Below are 21,908 nucleotides of genomic sequence, written 5' to 3'. Positions count from 1 at the left end.
AAATATATGTTTGTACATTCTGTTTGCTTGGCCACTAAACTAAAACTATTGGCGGCCTGTCGCCGGCGCCGCCATAAAGTCGCGTCTTGATGCCGCCGAAAAACCTTTTGCCCTTGTTGGCGAGCCATACAGAGAGAGAAGAGCTGCGTGCAAGGCAGACAAACAAACACAGGCAAAACTATATAATATAATGAAATATGAATAAATAAGCGAACAAAGCAGACAACAAGTTTGCAGTTGGCTAGCGGCCCCGTTAATGGCATCGATAACCAGGCGCTCGGTTATTGAAACAAGTGCGACCTACTTTAGAAGCAGCGCGCGCTCATCCAGATGCTTATGTCATTGGCGCATTTAATGGCATGTGTGGTCTTGTTTTTGGTTCGGCCGCAGTTACATTGTCAAATCAAGTAGCGACGACAGTTGTGTTCTCTGACCGTCAGAGCGTACGCGTTATTGCTGTCAATGCGGTCATTAAAACCACTTCTGCTGCCAAAGGCCAATGAAACTATTTGGCTGCCTGACGTAAGAGCGGGTGGGCTTGGGGGAAGTGGGACTGTGGGGTGTTGTGTTAAACATTTCTAGCATTATTTTTGGGGGGGGGCGGTGGTTATAATACGCATTCTGGCATGAAATGAAATACAATGTGTAAAACGTGGCGTTGACTAGTGTTGCATGCCCCTCTGCGTGGCGTCAGTTTGTCAATTTTCTCAGTTGAAGTGGACAGCAGAGAACATATGCAATAGAATAAAGGTGGCATTTAGTGTCGCAGCGCACAGTTGACAGCAAAATCTGAATTGCATTAAAATTTTGCATACAAAACATAAGCTCGAAATATTTGTATGCAATTTCCAAAAATATTGTTTTAAACTTTTAAAGCCTGCAATTGCATAAAATTTCGAGACACGGATTTGAGTTGTAAATGTAAATGTCAAACAGTCAGTACTAATTTGAATATGAGACCAATTTTAAGATCGAGCAAGTTGGAATATCGATTAGCTTATATATGTTTAAGCATTGTTAGCGTTAAGAGTTAAAGTAGTAAGTAAGTAAGCCTAAGAGAGTTGGAAGAGAAAGTTAAAGAGTGAGCCGATAAGGTTGTTAGTTAAAGTAAATTTACATCTTAACTGTCTTTTTGTGTTTTAAGTTGTACATTACATAAAATGCCTTTAATACTTTATATGGTCACAACATTTAGAATATACTAAATGCATTTATTTTTAACGCTTACAGCTTTATCAAGGACAACGACTGGTCTGCCTGCAGTGTAAACTGTTGCTAGGGCATCGGCGACGCTCATTTTAATGTAATTTTTTTGGAAACTCACGCCTGTAGCTAAGTGACGATACGCTATGCGAGCGGTGTGAAGCGCATGATGAAGTGAGGTGTGTGGGATCGTGATGCTGGCTCGATGGACTTGACGATCAATATCCCAGGGACTCCATCAAGGTCGGCGTCTCCGAGCCCGGCAAGACTTATGTCTGGCGTGAGCAAGGCTACACCAGCTGCAGTGCCTCCTGTCTGGGCGGCGTGGAGGAGCTAATCATCAACTGTGTGCGCGAGGACAATGGACGTGTAGTCTCCCCCTTCCTCTGCTCGCCGGAGACCAAGCCGGAGGCGCGTGTGCGCACCTGCAATGATCGCCCGTGTCCGCCACGCTGGAACTACTCAGACTATACGCCCTGCTCCAAGAGCTGCGGCATTGGCATTAAGACGCGTGAGGTGCAGTGCATCCATGAGGTGACGCGTGGTGGAGAGAACACTATGGTAGTGCCCAACAGCATGTGCCCGCAGCCACCGCCGGCGGATCGTCAGTACTGCAATGTGCTGGACTGTCCAGTGCGCTGGGAGGTGGGCGAGTGGTCCAAGTGCTCGCATACATGTGGTTATGGCATCAAGGATCGCAAGGTGGAGTGCAAGCAGATTATGGCGCAGGAGCATAAGATAGAGCGACCCGAGTCCATGTGCCCGAGTGTCAAGCCGCCAGATAAGAAGCCCTGCAATGTCAAGCCGTGCCCACCTGAAGATCCCAAGCCGGTGATACAAATCAGCAACTCTACTCACATACAACACGATCCGAAGAAGACGAAGATTACGCTCAAGGTGGGTGGAGCTGGCGTTGTGTTCTTTGGCACGCAGGTGAAGATCAAGTGCCCGGTGAAGCGCTACAATCGCACCAAGATTAAGTGGAGCAAGGACCACAAGCCGCTGGCACGCTCGCGCAAGTTTAAGGTGTCCAAGAAGGGCGCACTGCGTATACTTGATATAACATTCCGCGATGCAGGCATCTACAGCTGTCACGCCGGGCTCAGCTCGGCCGAGATACACATTGAGGTGAAGGCCAAGCCGGGCCAGCAAGCCGAGGAGCTGGAGCGCCAGGAAGTTGGTAAGCAACTTAAATGCTTGGCATATAATTTTCAAGTGTACTTAACGCGCTTATCTTGCCAAACAGATCGCCTGGTGCGTGAGCGCAGCGGCACGGAAGCGCTTACCTCAGCCGACATGACCTCAGCGCCCAATGGCAGCAGCAGCAGCAGCGCCGATGGCAACACTAATGGGTAAGTAATGCTTTAAGCTTTAAATTTATTTAATATTAAATTTGAGAGCAACTCACTCACGTTTCGTTGGCTTAACCTAATTCGATTTAATCTCTGTGTCTGCGTCAAAATTCAACTCGTTGCCACGTTATGAGTCAAGCTGTTCGTTCAGCTGTCTTGCTTATCAGGGACTGTTTGCTTGCTTTACCTTGTGTACAACACGTCGTATACACAATATGTACACCCCCCCCTACAACTTGAAGTGGTTACTCTCTGGTGTCTGCTGGTCAGTTATGCGCTTGTTTCCTGTCGTGTCTTTATCTAGTGCACTTTTGCTACACCGCAAGCAAAAGCAAAAGCAGGCACTTGTTTCCTTTTGGCACAACAACGTGCCGCACCGGACAACGCTGCGTATGCGTGTTATCGCCCTTTAAGTGTTGTCTGCCACACACCTGCACAGCTGCACACACACACACAAACATTTAGTTTAGTTCTATTTGCCTTGGCACTAAAATTCTATGGGGCGAGTGCTTAACGCAACACAACAAACTGTAAGTAAATTTCATGCTTACTTAAATGTGCTCCCCGCTCTCTCTCCCCACTCCCTATTGAGTTTTACTCTTTGCTGCTGCATCACGTTGAAATATTTGCAATGTTGTTTTGTTTATTTAAGTTTTACTTTTTGTGCAGTTTGGACTCGAGTCTGTGTGCTTTGCTCATGAATGAATTGAATGGGAAATATTGACTAAATGAATGGTGAGACGTGAGAGCCGCCAGCTCTTAAGGCAGCAAGATATTTATGGGCCAATAAATATTTTTACGTAATAACTGCTGCTTGGCCTGACAGCATTTAAAAGCAATTTGTGCTTTAACATTTCTGCTCATTTAAACAGCAGCTAACTTCAATTTGGGGCCAAGTATTTGAAAGTCGATTAGCTTTAAATTTAACGAACGCTGTCATTTGCTTAAGCAGCGCTTAAGCTTCGACGCTGTAACTTGGCTCGCTTCTTATTTTATTTCGCAAGTCTATTGAGTAGCTCTACTTGCGAACGCACGTGTGTGGCTTATTTTGCAATTTGGGTTACGTGTTTGGTGGGGGCCACGAGCGCTTAAGCATGCCCAAAAATTGCATACAGACTTCTCCCATATGTTTCGCAAACCGACGCGACGACCCGCGCACGACCTGCTTAATGGTTAAAAGCAAACAGCCAACAGCAAAATGCATTTTGGCATTGCCACAAGCTCACAAATATACACACAGCACAAGACTGAATTGCGCGCGCGTGTGTGTGTGTGTGTGTGTGTGTGTGTGTGTGTGTGTGTGGGTTGTGGGTGGGGCTGCAAATTGTTGGCATTTTTGGTTTACAAATGCATCATCAACGTGGCCATGCTCATCGCCATTGCAGTTCGCAAAGTGTTGCCCAACTTTTGGCGAGCTGTTAAAACAAATATCAACATGTAACTCAATGCAGTTGCCAGAGGGGGAAGCGGGCTTGGGGCTGCTGCTGCTTCGGGCCACTTTTGATCGCATTTTAAATGTTTCAAATATATATATAATATATACACGTTGTGTGTATTTATTTTGTGTATAAGCAGCATGTTGGGAATATATTTGGTCAAACGGCACAAATTTCTGTCAATTCTATATGCAACATAGAAATATGCAAATGTATGTGTGTATTGCATATAAATACATATTTGAGTTGCCATGCTGCATGTTTGTCCTTTTCTCTGCCATTAGCCTGCATTAAACATACATATTTTGATTTTTTTCCCAACTAAATTTAATTTATAACTAAAAACAAAAATACTTATATTTATAATGCAGCTGAGTGCAGCATAAATAGTAGTATTTGTTATGATGAATTGAACCGCAAAATATTTGGCATAAATTTAAGAATTTGTTTATTTAGATTCAAGTAACTTACACAGAATTGCAGCATAGGGGATTTGATGCATGCATGACGGCGCCATAAATATCAATTACAATAAAAACTAAGCTGAGCAATGCAAATAAGAGAAAACACAATGAATATTGATTTTGTCACAAAACAAAAAGCCATTGAATTCGTTAGCAAAGCAGCCAAGCCAAATGCTTTAAGCATATCAATTGGCTATAAGTTAATGAAAAGGCTGGCAAAATTGACTTTAAGCTGCTCTCAATAAAGTTAACACTTTGATTAGTTGTAAGCTCATTGGATACATTTTCTATTTTCGAAAAAAAAAACGATTACTTGTAGTTCAGCCAAACAAATAAAAAAATCGTAGCACTGGTTATAGAACAAAATCAATGCTTTGCTCTAAAGGTTAAATGACTACTTGCTTGTGTCATTAATTAATTACTCAACTACTTTAATGATAATGCATAATTTTATTTTGCCACTTGTAAATCTGTTCACTTAATTAATTTTTTGGAAATTGAAATGTGTGCGAATTGGTTTAGACATATTTTAAGCAAGCTTTTCAACAAATTAACAATTAAGTTGTTCTTCAAATGGCAATATTTTATTTGAATACAAATAATCAATACAAATGTAGGATGGGATGACATTGTGTGTAAGAAACAGCTGTGATCAGTGAGGAAAGAGACAAGGGAAGTGTAGAAGTGTTCAATCAGTACAGTCGTAGAAGAGAGCGCCAAGAGGGCAGACGTGAAATAGCAGTTGCAGTATCGTGTGTATAGAAGTGAAGAGTTCTGTGTAAAAGCCAACAAGCACTAAAGTTACTTTAATCTATATATTATACTATACACCTAACATCACTTAACATTATCAATATCCATTAAATAAAGATATACATTTGTAGTACATAAAACCCTACACAAATATGCATGCAGTTTCTTATATTCAGCTTAGTCTGAGGACAGTCCCACGTTCAGTTTCTAGTTGCAGTCAAAACAAAAAACCACCCACATCATACGATGGGCGCTCTCTCAGCAGCGACGCTCTCCTTCAGTCACAGCGATCGAGCGCTTCTCCCACAAGCAAACGTGTGAACTGATTACTTATAACACTAAAAATTTCTGTCGCTTACGCTCTCTGCGCGGTATGCGCGCTCACCTTTAATTCCTGCACTGTGATCAGAGTATGAGGCCCTCAAGCTGGTCAGTTGTGTATGGACTGTTGGCGATTAAAAAAGCCGTGAACGTGTTGCCTGCAGAATAATAAATATTACTCATCTGTTGAGTTAGCTTGAGCAAGTTAGTCCATAGCAGTTGTATAGTTCGTTATTACAATATAATGAGAAAAAACTCCATTCAGATCTGTATTAATTATCATTGGTGCCCAAAGGATAAAATAGAGTTGTATGCTGTAGCATTTTGCGATTAAGAGAATATAATCAATAAACATTTATAATGCAGTGGCTTAAAAGTTACCGCTCACATTTACATGCATAAATTCTTATACAGTTTGACATTTTTATATTTTAATTTAGTTATTTATGAGCCACGTCGCTTGGCCAATATATGAGAATTCATATTTAACAAATATTTCTGTTTGAGTAAGCCAAACAATGTGAAGGATTTGCCACTTAAGGCACTTGCCCTTACATTTCTATGAATTTTGTGTGCATGGCAAATGTAACAAGTGCACAACAAAGCTCAATTGTTATAGTATATATAGTATGGTCTACTGTAGGAGCAAGCGAGAGGGAATGCTTGATATTTTATTTTTACGTTGCTACAAAAGCGCAAAGACTGCAAGGGGGTGTTGGCTATGTTTGGGGGATTAGTGCTGCAGGCTATGGCCACCGCAAAATGCCACTCGAAGCATTGTGTGTGCAGTCGAACACGTGGACCAGGAATCCAAGCATCCTGTGCGTTTGACATTTTGCTCTGGCAACAGCTGCAGCAACAACAGCAACAGCAACAGCCACAGCAACAAAAGCTCAAAACAAATCTAAACAACGTATTTCCGTTTTTGAGGTCGGCTTGGGGTCTATTGTTACATTAAGTGTGTATACGCCCCACTGTGTGTGTGTGTGTGCCTATATGTATGTGTGTGCGTAGCTTTAAAGTTTTAGAATTGGAATTAATTTGGTTCACTCACTCTGTCGCTTGCAGCTCCACACGTCGCCGGCAACAGCAGCAGCAGCTGGAAAGGATGCAAAGTGGACGAGAGCGCAATCGCCGGCCCAAATCCGATGGCATGCAGCATGCGGATAGTAGCATAATGGAGGACGAGGTGAGTTTGCTATGCCTACCATATATATGATTATGGTATATACCAAATGTTGACATTTTAAATATGTTACGCCCGATTCCGCCCGCAGTCGGCAGACAGCGATTGTTAAGAACAAGGTTGGCCTGTCATTGTGTGTGTGTGCGGCTTTTGGATTTGTGGCTGCCAATGTGTCCTTGTGCTGCTTGTGCTGTCAACAGCCACGTAATTTGATAGTTTTTCACTTGACTCTGCTCAGCGCTGTACAAATATCTGCAGATTACTATATCCAACTGCCTGCCAGCCAGCCCGAGAGCCCGCCTGGCTGGCCCGCCTGGCTGGCTGACTGCCCAATGTTGGCAGTTGAGATTTTGTGGCTTGAAAAGTCTGCCTGCTATCCCGTTTTATTTAACTAACTGACTGGCCATAATACGTACAAACATGTATATAATGCGCTTTGGAATGAAATTACGTATACGTAACGTTGTTGGCAGACAAACAGAACAGAACAGAACAGACAAAAGCAAAGCATAATAACCTAAAAACCAAACTGCATCTACTGCAACAAACTTAGAGCAGGTAGTATTGCCTTTACTTTTGTATTGATAGACGTCCGACTTGGTGCAATTCCGTGCTCTAGAGTTTATCAGCATACAAATTAGCTTAAATGCCTTGATTGCCAAACTGCGCAAATTGAGTTTGCAAGCTTAAAAAATTGCTGCTAAGCAGCAAAAGCTGATTTAAGCCAAGTCAAGAGCTTGGCAATCAAATTGAAAATCAGTTCAGCTTATAAATTTATAAACAAGCTGTGGAACATTTGTATTTTGTATTTGGCTGTGGGCATTGTTAATGCCAGTTGGGTTAAATGAGATTGATGGGCCTCTAAGCTTTGCACACAAAACCAAAGAGAATTCGTAATGATGAGCAAATAAGTAAAGTAGAGTAGTGCCAGATTCTCCCAATAAACTATTTTAAAGCTTGAAAAGAATATTTGGCCATGATTAATGCATATTGATGACAACAAAGAACTTGTACACCATAATTAATAAATACTTTTGTCACAAATATTTTCTCTTTTCCCATAACCAATACGCTTCCAACTACAAATTATACTGCATGATATTTAATATTTTTGCACACATCGTATAGCATTCGCAATTAGTGCAGGCCCAGGACCGAATTCCTCAGCCGGCGAGCGCCAGCAGCGGCAGCAGTCGCACCAAGACTCTGCTGGCCATGCCCTATTTTCAGGCGTTGCTGAGCAACTTGCAGGTGAGGCAGCAGCTCCAAAGGATTGCTGACTGTATTTATTTGTTTTTTGTTTTTACTCTTACGTTTGCCTCGCATATTTCTCGCCTACATTGTTCGTTCGTTTGTGTCTCTTGTGTTTCTCTTTTTGATTTAAATGCATTCATTTTTGTCGCTTCTTCGTTCGCTGCAGCTGCTGCATTTTTTCATTAAATTCATACGCCACATACGCCCACAAATTCACGAGTGTGTGATTGTGTGTGTGTGTGTGTGTGTGTGTGTGTGTGTGTGTGTGTGTGTGTTCATATATCGTATTGTAATTGCAATTGTTAGTCAAGGTAGGCGTATGTAGTAGGCCCAGTGCCCAAAAAGCTGCTGCTGTGTAATTAGTGCCACTGCAAGTGGGCGTAACCTACTGAAGGCGTTGCCCATTCCGTGTGTGTGTGTGTGTGTGTGTGTGTGCAAATTGCCAAAGTTCGTTCTGCACACACACACACACACACACACTTTGGTATAAATTTGAATCGTATGCATATTTGTCTTTGGTCTGATTGGGAACTTGCCCCCGCACCTCAACTAGCAGCTGCTTGTAATTTGTCAAAGCAGCCTGCAACTTGCAACAAATGCAGCTGCTGCTGCTGCTGCTGTAGCTAAATGATAACAAGCTTTACTAAAATAAATTAGTATGCAGCAAAAGTATCAATAGCTTATTTATAAACTCTGTTCATTTTATGCATGTATATAACTTTTAAATTGTTTTAGTTGTATTAAGTTGTAATCTTGAGGCAGCTTCTATGTAAAGTTTTTAGTTACTTGACGTTCATTTCATCAGCTGTTGTTCAATTAATTTGCTTGCATGGTTCAGTTCAGTTCAGTTCAGTTCAGTTTAGCTGCTTGCTCTCTCTTTCTCTCTCGCTCTCTCACACTATCTACTTTGATTTATGAACACGTTTTGTTTTTTCCGTTTACTTATATGTGTAAACTGCCAACACACACAACAAATACTTGCAACGGCCCCCACAACAAACAACGACAAACAAAATATATATATTTTGATTTCTCTATATGCAATGTAGGTAAACGTTCTTGTCCTTTTATACAATACTCCATATTTCATTACATTTCCTTATGCATATTTCATTACGAAGCGCGCACAAAACTGTGCCACACAAATTTGTGTTTAATTTGCAGAAATTATGAGCAATTTTAAATTACTTAAAATAGAATTTTTAATTAAATTGGCGCCGAGCACTTTTTGCGCGCTTTCGCCATCAAAGGCAATTTCTGCTGACTTTTATTTGCGTTTTGTGCATTGTGCAATGAAATGAGCAAACAATTGGCATAATTGCCAAGAAAGCCAACCACACAAAATATAAAAAACGAACAAATCTATGCGCATATAAAAGTATTAAAAGGCTAAAGGCAGAAGTCAAAAGCACAGCATGTTGCATTATTTTTAGCCGATTGCAATATATATATAAATATGTAATTAGCATGCATGTGATTTTGAATGAAATAACAGTGCGCAATTGTTTTGCAGTCAATGCACTTAAATGATAGTTGAAAGCACTTAAATGTGCAATTAATAGCAAACAATTGATTGATTGAAATGCACCGCGTCAAACATATTTTAAAGCTGAGATGCAATAAAAATTATAAAACCACTCAAAGTCAAAATGATTTCAATTATGTTATCAGCACGAGTTCAAAAGAAATGTCTAACGCAGCCTTTGATTAAATTTCAATTCCATTAAATTATGATACGCTGCGCTATACAAACAACAATTTAAAAATCAATTAAATTAATATTATGCGCTCACATCATAAATCATTTAAGCTTTATCGCTTGTCAAACATTCAATTTAATAAACTCAATTTAGTAATATTCACACAATTATGTTAACTAAATCTTGTAGCGCAAAGTTAACTGACTAAATTGCAAAATACAACACAAAGCATTTGTTTGTTCGTACTGTTGACTGCATGTTTGCTATTTATTTTTATTATATTTGTATAATTTCTTTGCATGTCACCATATCAATCAGTGTGAATCACAAAATTACATTACATGCTGCTCTATTTATATTCACTATGTGTGTTTACTCTATGCACAATATATGTGCAACTAATTAATTATGCATTTTCAAAAGTTTTTTAATGAGCAGCAAGCGCTCATTGCAGCAGCAACAACAACAGCAACAGCAGCAGCAGCAACAGCAACGCTCAAAGTAAGTTTGTATATTGGCTAGGTAAGTGCCACCACGTTTCCGCCATCTACATATATGTGTGTGTATAAATATATTTATGTGTGTGTGTGTGTGTGTGTTTGTAAGCGCAACAAACAATTAGCAACAAATTTTTTGCCACAAACTTAATTTATTAATTGAAAAGTTTTTTGACGCGCGAGTTTAGCAGCGTTTGCTGCTCTCCCTGGCTGGCGCTTGTTCGCTTCGCTCTTTCGCCGTCACTCCTCATCAAAGTATTATTAAACCAAACAAATTTTCGGCATAGAAAATTAGCTTTCAGTCAACGTTGTTGACGGGCAAGCCTAAAAGTTGCCGTTGAGTGCCGTTGCCGTTTACACCTGAAGCTGAATCTCATCGCTGTCTCGGTGTTTTTGAAATATATAGCTGCGGTTTTTATAACTTTATGTTGCCAGTCAACCTGGCATAAATGTTGAATAATTTTGTGTTAAAAATGCAAATAAACAATTAAGTTAGTTTATTAAATATAACTATACGTATACGTAATAGTAATGCTAAGCTCAGATGGCTGTGCAGCAACTAACAGGCTTGTTTATAATTTAAGTTAATTTATAAAAATGCAAATTACAAGCAAGTGCAAGTTTGTTGCATATTACGTATACGTAATTTTTAATGCTAAGCTCAGTCAGACTGTAGCCAATCGCTTGCAAGCTTGCGCTGCATCACTGATATACTCTCCTCATACATAAACCGTATGCAGATTAGGCAAAAAATAATTTACGATGCACACGGCTAAGCGCAACATAAACTTTGAGCTTTGATTTAGCGTATACCGTTAAAGCTAGTTTACCGTTAAATTGTGGGCGACCAAACAACAAAAAAAAATTTAAAATCGAAAAACAAGCATCACTTGATGCTTTAAGCGGAAAGCGATTTTATCTAATTTGCGCAGAATTTTGAACATTTTGTTGGCTGACCAACAAAATAAGCGAACCGCAAAATAAAAAAAAAATACAAAATATAATGTACAGAGAACCATTTTCAATATTGGCCAGACAGCAGCTTTTAGCCGTCTCACCAACTAGGTGTGTATGTGTATGTGTGTGTGTGTGTGTGATAACAACAATAATAAATATTCGGCAGGCCTGCGGCACTTTGATTAACTCTACTGCGGCCAGCGTATACAAATTATTTTCCATAATTATTAAAAATACAATATGAGCACATAAGTATGACTGTGTGTGTGTGTGTGTGTGCGAGTGTGAAAATATGTGTATGTGTGGTATTTGTGGTTAAACATTGTGTGTCATATTAAAAAGCTTGTTAAATGTTGCATTAAAAACTGACACAAAGAACTTGCAGTTTTAATTGCGTATACGCCTGGGGGGCTCGTCAAGGGCTTGTAAGACTTAATGCACAAATTATAAAGCGAACCAAATATATGTAAGAAATTAATATGAGTACAATTTTATAAAGGATATCACTTTACGTGGGAACTCAAATATTGATCTTGGTAATAATAAATGAATTATTAATACCAATTCCTCAATCAATTTGTTTCCTGACAATGTTTGCCAATAATGCATTCCAACAACTTTTCGGCCAATAAGTTGCTATAATTATAAATTGTGTGTGCGTCTCTTTGAACGTTCTTTCAACTCAAAATGCTTTAATGTATATTTCTTATTGAAATAGCAGTTAGAATTAAATAGGTTGACATGAAGAGAGTGAAAATAGATAATTAATTGCACTAAACAATGATTCATAGTTAGATAAAAACGACTTTGATTATTAAATTATGTATATATGGTGCAAACAATTATATTATGTATTAATAATATGAAATGTGTGAAATGTGACTTTACTTCTTGACAACTTCTTAGGCGATCACTTAACAGGCTACCGAGTAACGATTAACACTATTATCCTTCTGTTGACTCTAGTCAACACATTCCAATCAAATTCCCACATATATATTGCATAAAAAATTAATAATATGCATTACTACGGCAAGTGCCTTAATGAGCTGTCTTTAGAGCTGCTTTAACGCATAAGAGGGCGCTTCAATTTGAAGTGTGCAATACGCAGAAGCTAATTAAATGCTAATCCAACGCCTCTGACATCATTGCAATTGGATCAAGTTGCCGCTGTGCTGCGAGCTCTTTACTCTCGCTCATCAAATTTAATTGCATTCAATATCTTCAGCTGCTGCTGCTGCCTTTTATGTGCGTAGTTGTGGCTTTATGGCTTGCCAACAAATCTTAGCGATTTCATTGCAAGTTGTTCATTAACTGCCACTTGAGTGGGGCATCTTTACAATGCACTGAGCTGCTGAGTTGCTGCTCAGGTGAAGCAGCACTTTGATGATTTGCTGGGCTGAGCATTTTCTGCTGTGATCATTTTGCATGTAATTGCAACTGCTTATTGCGAATTAGCTGAGCTGGGTTGGGTGCTACATCAATGCCTGCGACATATCAAATTTATGGCTCGACACTTGGCCTATTAATTATGCCGCAGCAGACAAATTTATATAGCTGGCAGCCATGGTCGGTTGCTTCGGTTCGGCTTAATAAATTTGCCAGCGACGCCAGCAAAGAGAGAGAGCCATAGCTTTTGTCGCAGCGCCTATTAGTCCAGTCTAGTTTTGCCAAAGCGCAGGCTTGTTGGCTTTTTAATTTTGATTGCGACTATTTATTAATGCGCAGCCAGCAGTCGGAGCTGAAATAAAAGAGCCTGAAGCGCTGCTGCGCTCCACTTAAGCCGCATGCAATATTTTCTGCATTTAAACTCGAATTAAATATAATAATATGTTGCATATTTCATGAGAAGGCTCTGCGCTTTGGTTGTCTCTGGCAACGTTCTGGGGTGGAGTCCGTTCGTCTGACTGGGTGAGGCGTAATAATTTAACGATGTGCGTGGCTCAAAAATTGTTATGCCTTTTGTGACAATTGGCAAAAGGGAATGCTGCTAATGAGAGCGGAAAGAGTTGCAGTTATCACGCATGTAAATCAAGAGAAGAAAGTAAAAGATTTTATTGCTTAACTTTATACAGAGGCAGCAATTAATTAAATGTTGTTAAATGCAACGTAAAGTGACTTGCAAAATTTTGCCATTTGCACTTAAAGTGCCAGCTTTTCACTCAAAATGTGTCTGTCTGTGTGTGTGTGTGTGTGCATGTGCGTTTAAGCCAAATGCTCTGCTTATGGCTAATTATCGGCTTGGCATATTAGAGACCCTGAACCTGCGCCGAATAAAGCAGAGCAGAGAGAGAGTAGCGCCCAGATTAGGGCAGGCAAAAGTTAGGCAAACACACTCAAAATGGTTGGAAAGTTTTTGGCCAAAGTGCTAGTCGGTAGCTGTAAATGGTAGCTTACAACAACAACAACAACAATAGTAGCAACAACAATGCTCGCTGCGATTGCGATGGCAATTGCGATTGCGGTGTGACAACAATAAAAGGCTATGGAGGCGTTCGGTGTTGGCGCCGAGCTACAAATGACAACAGCACTCACACACACATAAAAGCGCAGCAGATGCAACTGCAACAACAGCAACAGCAACAGCAACCAGCAGCCGTATTTGTCGGTTTCAAGTGCCACTTGGGAAATCATCTTTGTGTGCGGACCGAGTCGAGGCAGCGGACTCGGCGCTGCTGTAAATGAAAACGACCAGCATTGATGCTGACAGTGAGACAATGGCGCCTGACAATAAGCCAGCAACAGCCGCAGCAGCAGCAGCAGCAGCAGGCAGGCAGGCTTAATATGTATGTACCATGAGTGGGTGGGTGGGGTTGGTGGGTTGGGAGCAGAAAAGTCGAAAAACCAACTGCATATGCACTAGCACATTTTTGGCCAAAAACCCATTGGCCGCATTTGGTAGTCAAATTTTTGAGGCTGAGTGCTAAGCAAAATTAGTGCGAAGCCTTGTTGTTGTCGATGTAAATGTGTGTGAGTGAGTGAGTGGGTGGGTGGTGAGTGGGTGTGAGTGTTGTTTGAACAGCAATGGGTTCAATGGCTAATCGGATTTTGCAGTACGTAGTCAGTCAACGTGAAGCAATTGATGAGGCCAATTCAAGTGTGCATGCATGAAAAGTCCACTTATACACACACACACACACAAACACAAGCACACACATGTATGTATATATGTACGCGTTATTAAAGCGGAAACGGAAACGCATCGTCGGCCATGCACCTGCAGCCTAAACAACTGGCGTTCGATTAATGTTGCTGCTGCTCTTACTGTTGCGCTTGGCCTGCTCGCTCGCCAGCCTCCAACATTACTCATTCAACTTTGGCTCTGGCTCATTCCACAGCTGCTGTGGCCGCTGCAGCGCTTTAAGGACTCACGTGGGCAGCAGCTGCTGCATGGCGAGGCGCTCAAATATGGCCTCGATATGGAGCCGCAAAGCTTCGAACAGGATGAGCCCGTGCGTCTGCACACCAAGGATCTGCACACCGAGGCGGGACGTGTGCCCAGCCAGCTCAGCACGCAGACAATCGCCGAAGAGGAGCCGCCACATATGCCGCATGCACGCTGGGAAACGGCAACAACATCCAGCACACCAACACCCACGCTCAGTCAGCAAGGAGCGCAGGATGCCGTTGGTCAGTACGCCTATAAATGGCAGCTGGGCGAGTGGTCCAATTGCTCACAGCAATGCGGCGCAGCGGGCATCGGCCTACAGGTGAGTTAAGCTACGGCCCAAAAAAATATCACTAGCTCCATGATTAATGGCGGAGTAAGCATAAACCAAAATGATGAAGAACTCTAAAAAAAACCATGAAGCAAAGCTTGAGCTAAAGTTTCAAACAGCTTTAAAATTGAATGTTGCCGCTTTAGCCGTTGCCCAATTAAAATTAATTTGACGTTGTCCTAAGGCTTAAATTCTAGCAAATAGATATTGCCTTTTTTATTAATATAATCCAATCATCTTGCATCCCATTTGTGTACTTCTGAAATAAATCCTGTTTTTGCGGCAAATTAATTCAGTTCGCTTAAGATTTAACAAGAATTCTGTTTAATTAACAGCATTTGGCAATTTCTTTAGAACCCACTATTGTAAACAAGCCAAATTTTCACATTTCCACTGCTTATAAATTTCCTATGGCAGTGTCAAACATCATTTTTTGTTTTGTTGAAGAATTTAACTTTATAAGCAAATTAGCTGCTTTCTTTTTTGACCGACTGTGCACACAGGCGAGAGAAAAGCAAAACACAGAATGTCCCCAAGCAATAGACGACATTTATGCAATAATTAGCCAAATGCAAGCACTATATGTATATAGAGTGTATATATATACTTGAACTCTCAGCCCTAGCTGCACACTGGGCGTTCGCTCGCCATAAAATCAAGCAAGAGTTTAAATATTTTAACAGGCAGTGTGGCCCCGCAGTCTATGTGCGGTTCCTGCACTGCCTGCTGCTTGCTCCTTGGCTTATTCACTTGTTTTATGTGCCGCACACAAAAACACAGCGAAAAACAACAAAACAAAAAAAAAAATGCAGGATTGCAACATTTTTTCGGTTCTTCCATAACAGCGCCGCACGCTGAGCTGCCGCCGTGAGGCAACAAAGACGACGGCAACAACGTTGTCGATGTCAAATGGCAGCGGCAGCAGCAGCAGCAGCAACGTTGTCGACATTACCAGCGAGGATGTGGTGGAGAATGCGCAGTGCAGCGCCCAGGGGCTAGAGATGCCCAACACGTTCCAGAGCTGCGGCGATGAGCCCTGCCCACAGTGGACCAAAGGCGAGTGGAGCCTCTGCCAGCACTCGCGCTGCCACGGACGCAATACGGCCGTACAGCGGCGGGAGGTAAGCTGTCGCTATGAGAACGGCAGCTTGGGCAGCGCTTGCGATGAATACGAGAAGCCTGCGGCGCGTCAGGAATGTTACAGTGAGCGCTGCAAGGGCGTGTGGCGAGTGGAGCCCTGGTCCGAGGTGGGTGTCAACTCTTCCCGTTTCCCTTTCACACTCTCTCATCTCTTATTAATGGTAAATGTAACTTTCCTTTTTGCTTTGATTTCTCGTGCTTGCTTGTCTGCTGCTGCAGTGCAATGCGCCCTGTGGTCGTCAGGGCATTAAATTCCGCATTCTGCAATGCGTGTGGTATGGCAGCCGCCGGCCCGCGGGCAATGTCTGCAAGCATCAGCCACGTCCGGCAGTCATGAAGGTGTGCAAGAGTCCGCCATGCCAAACAGCCAATCCCAACCACGGTGAGTACAATGGCAACAATAGCCCAACCTTTTAAATAATGCAGATCATAGACACACACACATAAATAAGTTAGCAACTGAAAACAAAAAGTAACAATTTTTGTATTTACAGCCGCTGCCTGTCGCGACAGCTCCCGCTATTGCCGCAACGCTCGTGCCATGGGCCTTGTGTCGACTGCATCGCTACAAGGAGAAGTGCTGCGGCTCCTGCCAGCCCAATCAGTACGAGTTGCAGTAGATAAAATAGTTCGCCAGCGATTACTACCTAAGGTTAAGCTTAAACTAAAGCCAGCGAACATTTTCTGGAAGCAAGTGCAATGTGAACGTAACGAATTCAATTTTGAAACTCAATTCAATTTATTGCTGCAATAATTGTTTGTTTTTCTTGGCGAGCAAGAGAGATAGAGCGATAGATCGATAGACAGAGAGAGAGCATTATGTGCGTCAATACGCAATTAAAGCAAATAAGTATTCACAATTAAACTAAGCGCAAATATCATAAGGATTTGCCCACTGGCAAATAACTTTGCCAAACTAACCAGTGCGGCAGCTCTGCTTTGCTTTAAGCAATTTGAAAACACAAAAATAATCGAAAGTAATAGTTTAAACATTACCGTCAGGCGCTGCTACTACAATGAAACAATGAAAACACGTTAACCAAACACAAACATTTCCATTAGCAATGCGTATATAGTATATTAAATAATTACACACACACACACTGAAAGTTTAGCATTTGTTCAAGTTTATTTGTTTAGCGCAATGCATTTTTAGTGTTTTTTTTTTGCAAACGTCTAAATAGTATATAAACTATTACCCAGCATTTAATATATACATAGACTCATTCACAATTCGCTTAAAGAGAACGCAAAACGCACCATTTAAATTTTAAATAAATTTAATATTAATAATGTCAGCAGACCTGTTGCCGTTGCCTAATGTGAAAAACGACACAAACTACCATATATATTGTAAATAATTTAGAGAAACCTTACTAACTAAGAGATCAGCTGCAGTTTTTCTGTTTGATATCAATTTTCTCAATCATATAATTATTCCAACCAAACTTGTACAATTTTGCAATTTAATTTCGCGCATTAAATATGATAAAGAAATATTTATATCGCATGGATTATAACAAATTATTAAATGTCCAAATATTGTAAATACAAATTTGTAGCTAAAAATTTGCGTTTTATTTTCCAAAAAAGAAAAATGGATACGATTACACATTAAATATATATTAAATACTTGTAATTAGTTTATATTTTTTATGAACAAATTGTTTTATAAATATGTATTGACTAAACGAAAGCGTTTAAAGTTAGCTGCTAACTATAGTTAATGAATAACGTAATTAAATATTGCAAAATCTGACGAATGTTAAACGCAGAGAACCGAAACTATTATTAAAAAGTGTTAAGTAAACGTTATAAAATAAAGTACATGCATATACTACATGAGAAAAAAATTAAAAAAGAAAACATACCATAACCAAATGTTAAACATAATTATGCCTACACAAACACACACACTCACAAACACAATTATATAGCATAAAAAACTATACATTGAAATTAAAATATAACGAATAATTGATATGGATAATTGAAGCAAACTGCAAATACATTTTGAAATGTAATACGATGGCAAATGCTAAATTGAATATTGTAAGTAACTGAAAAGAAGTGAAATAAATATTAAAGATTAAAAGCAATGTGCAAATATATCAACCTGTTTTATTATTTTTAATTTTTGTAATTGCTTTATTAGAAATTGGTAATTAAATAAATCTATAATGCCACGTTCAATAGGGAATTGTCCCTTCATGCAGACGCGATCCTGCGGAGAATAATTGAACTACAAGGCATCATGTGGAAAATAAGCGAACTACACACGCTCAGTGAAAGTTTCATGCAGTCGCCAAGAGAAAGCGCCACAAAAATACAAAATCTGAAAATAAATTGTTCGCCACAAGAGAGCGCACTGGGCGTAATAATTTATTTTGTTCACCACTAGAGGACGGTTGCAGCTTGTGCGCCATCTAGACGTTCACATTACGCACTAAAAGTTTGGTAGCCAAGACAACAACCTATACGTCAACCTATACACAAGAAAAATCTATTGCATATCTTTAGGTAAGCCTGCTCAACAACGGAGATTTGTTATGTAAAAATTGTCATCCAATTCCATATATATTCAAAATTGTTGGTTTGCCACACTCATAGGACGAAACTATATCAGTCTGCATCAAAAAAATATGGAGTCATTATAATATCCAATAATTTAAGCTAAGGCTTAAAACTAGAACGAAACATTTAATAAATATATACAATTAAATAAAAACAATTGATTCAGCATCCTCTCAAGAAGGACTAGCAGCTATTGTAAGTTTTATATTATGTACTTTTATAAAAAAAATATTAATAACTTTTAGCCTAACTACGCCCATGGCAAAAATGTTGACTTTATAATTTGTGATAAAATTTATAAGAATGATACTCATCAATTTAAAATGAATCTCATTTTTGCATTTATAAATCTTTGAATTTACGCTCAAGTTAAATTTCTAACAATGTTGTCGCTGGCTGAGAACGACAGTCAGATTGCAACAGGAAATTGTCGATTTGTGTGCCATTTAAAATGCGCTCTGTGTGTGATCGCTGATGTGAATGCAAGCAACATCCTGAACGAACTAAAATAACAACAACAATACACGGGCCAGCCCGTTGCATAAGCATAATGCATTGCTACAATTTGAGGCAATTAATTTAGCTAGACTAAAATAGTTAATGAAGCTATACATAGCTTATTGATAAAGCATTTACATCACACGTTAAAAGCACTTTATTGTCATTAAATCAATTGTTCAGCAGTTCATTCAATATGTTTGAGATTTACAGCGTGCGAAGCACAAATACTTTGCTAATGATAAAAAATAGTTGTACTTTTTATAAAATCAATACAGCTGCAGCAGCAAAAGTTTTATTTCTTAGCATTGAAATAATATATTGAAATTGAAGTTGATGCAGAAATAAATTGCAATGAAATGCGAGACTTCAAAGCAAAAATATTGCGTAACAATAGCTGTTTATCTTATGCTCTTTTCTTACCCCTACCTTCAATAACATGTGTATTATTAGGCTAGTAGAATATTTATTAGAATTTATATACAAACGCCCGTTATTAGGCTGAAACTCGAGACGCGTTGAAAGACAATGCTCCTGTTATTTGCACAACGAACAATTCGTATCGGCGCAATTGAAAGCGTAGACACAAAACACAAACAAACAAAGAGGCATACAGTATAATGATATATGTATAGTATAAGTAGTTGGAGGCCCAAGTGACAGACAGGCAATGTGAATGGAAACAGCCCGAGCCGAGCCAAGCGAACATTAGGAATATTCTAAGCTCTCGCCTGCTGTAGGCTGCAAATCAAGGCAATGAAAATTCAAGAGTCAACGAGGCGACTACTAAATCGTTGCTCAGTGTCAAAGGAAATCATATTTCATCTGACAATTAGCGGCACTGTGCCGACTGCCGACTGACGACTGAGTTCATGCTCTTGCTTTTTTAATTGTCTGCTATCCAGCAATTGAACTGGATTCAGATTCAGGCATAAATATAAAACAAACACAGCGCTTAGCTTAGTACGTAACGTAGCTATAATCACTGTCTTCAAATTCAATTAAGCGAAATTGTGTCATTCGCGTGTCTAAATGTAGATGGGCTATGATTATGTATATACTATATACACAAATGTCTATGTATAAGTATGTGCTGGCATCCCTCACTCTGCGAATTGCTACGCCCTCGGGAATAAGTTATTATTTTTAACGATTTTAGTTTAAGCTGCCTGCAAAGTTTTTTTTTCTCACAGCTTGTGGCTTTTTTTTTGTGTAGCCTGCTTAATTGTAAGACGAAATTTGAATTAGAATTTTATTAGAGTTCCGCTGCACGAATAGCCGAAAGTTTTGCATATTTGATATATATTATTATAACTGTGTATATCTTGATTAAGAACGACACTTGTTGCTGTTTTTTTTTTTTTTTATTATGATTATTGTAGTTGTTGTTGCTTAACACGTCGCACAGTTTTGCATATGTTGCGCCTACTGCGACGTCGACTGCGACTGCTGCGTTGGCTGCACTGCAACGCTATAATAAACATTCATAGCTATGCGTGTGTGTGTGTGTGTGTTATGATTCAGATCAACACTTGACGCCTTCGCAGGCGTCAACGTTGCGTGCTGCCGCAGTCACAGTCGCAGTCGAAGTCGCCGAGGCCGTTTTTCTGATTTTGGTTGGGATTGGATTGGATTATGACACGAGCTCAGCTCAGTTGTGTCCAATTTCTGGTACGGGAAGTGTCGATCAGTCTTGCGAACGCGTGCGCGCCAGCCCAATCAGAAAAACAAAAAGGCAAACGCATAGAGTATACATATATATATATACCAAGCAGATTGGATTACGCGTAGTGCTCTCAATAAATATCCTACATCCTATTCGCGCTGCAGCTGAGAATGCCGACCATAACAGAGGACTGCATCGATGGATTCCAACAGTATTACTCCAGGCCGCCAGAGCGACCGAAGAAGAAATCTTTCAAGCAGATGATCTACGATGAGGAGGATAACTCCTACTTTGGACGCACTATCGAAAGCTGGGGTAAGTCTAGTCCTAGTTCTAACGCTTACGTAAGCATCGCGAGCTATGTAAATCTTTATAAATGTCAAGCTGTGCCAGTTTGAATTAAATCAAAGTCTTTTGTCGTCAGATTAGCGCGCTTTCGACAAAATAATAAATATATGCACACACACACACACACACACACACACATAGAGAGAGCGTGTGTATGGAAATCCACCCAATCTAATGGCTCATGTGTGCGCCCATTTTTATTGCCAGTTCCCCCTCCTGCTCGCCGCTCGAGGCGCGTCTGGCAATTGTTTGTCGTTCTCTTTGACCTTTGGCGCACAAATGCAAACAAACCCAAGTGCTTTAGTCTATAGGGTACTTGTTGTATTAGTAGTAGTAGTAGTGGTCCAGCATGCCGGTCAATTATGTTATTATGCAATCAGACTCTGGACTTATGCATTTGTGTGTGTGGAGCTGACATTGACTAATAATTCCTTTTTGCATCTCGAAATTTTCGGTTTCCATCAGACGCAGATTAAACTAAACCAGTTTAAATTATAATAATAAATTAGAATATCAAAGAGAGCAAATGCATTCAAACGAAATCCTCGAAGTTATTGTCATGAGCAGCTTTGTTAATTAATTTAATATATAGTCTCATCAAGCCAAGAACACACAACTAGTGCTAAGTGCACTTTGGAATTGACATTACGTAGAGAGAGTGAGAGCTGCACCTGTAAGGATTACAGCGCAGGTTATGCAAGGAAACGGAATCACATTGTCTCAGTATCCGATTACTGATGGACAAGCCCACATTAACAAGCGATTGCAGTTACACAACAGCAACTGCAATAGTCCTGCACTCAAGGGTTATGTGCGTGCCACTCTCCTGCCTGCCTGCCA

The 21,908-nt window shown here is 40.1% G+C and overlaps 1 protein-coding gene across 1 annotated transcript in view; it reads left to right on the top strand.

The window, feature by feature from the left end:
• LOC108596026 (protein madd-4) overlaps positions 1-17,485 on the top strand; it is a 55,265-nt gene extending 37,780 nt beyond the window's left edge. Inside the window, 10 exon segments of the mRNA XM_033294856.1 lie at positions 1,231-1,271; positions 1,274-2,383; positions 2,450-2,555; positions 6,598-6,718; positions 7,844-7,966; positions 14,462-14,833; positions 15,688-16,089; positions 16,202-16,364; positions 16,477-16,529; positions 16,531-17,485. Of these exon segments, the coding sequence (XP_033150747.1) occupies positions 1,231-1,271; positions 1,274-2,383; positions 2,450-2,555; positions 6,598-6,718; positions 7,844-7,966; positions 14,462-14,833; positions 15,688-16,089; positions 16,202-16,364; positions 16,477-16,529; positions 16,531-16,602 (2,563 nt within the window). The 3' untranslated portion in view covers positions 16,603-17,485.
• Positions 17,486-21,908: the final 4,423 nt, after the last annotated feature.

This window comes from Drosophila busckii, unplaced genomic scaffold (assembly GCF_011750605.1).
Source record: "Drosophila busckii strain San Diego stock center, stock number 13000-0081.31 unplaced genomic scaffold, ASM1175060v1 hic_scaffold_53, whole genome shotgun sequence".
Lineage (NCBI taxonomy): Eukaryota > Metazoa > Arthropoda > Insecta > Diptera > Drosophilidae > Drosophila > Drosophila busckii.
The sequence above is the reverse complement of the archived record's forward strand: the minus strand, read 5'-3'. Positions and strand labels throughout refer to the sequence as shown.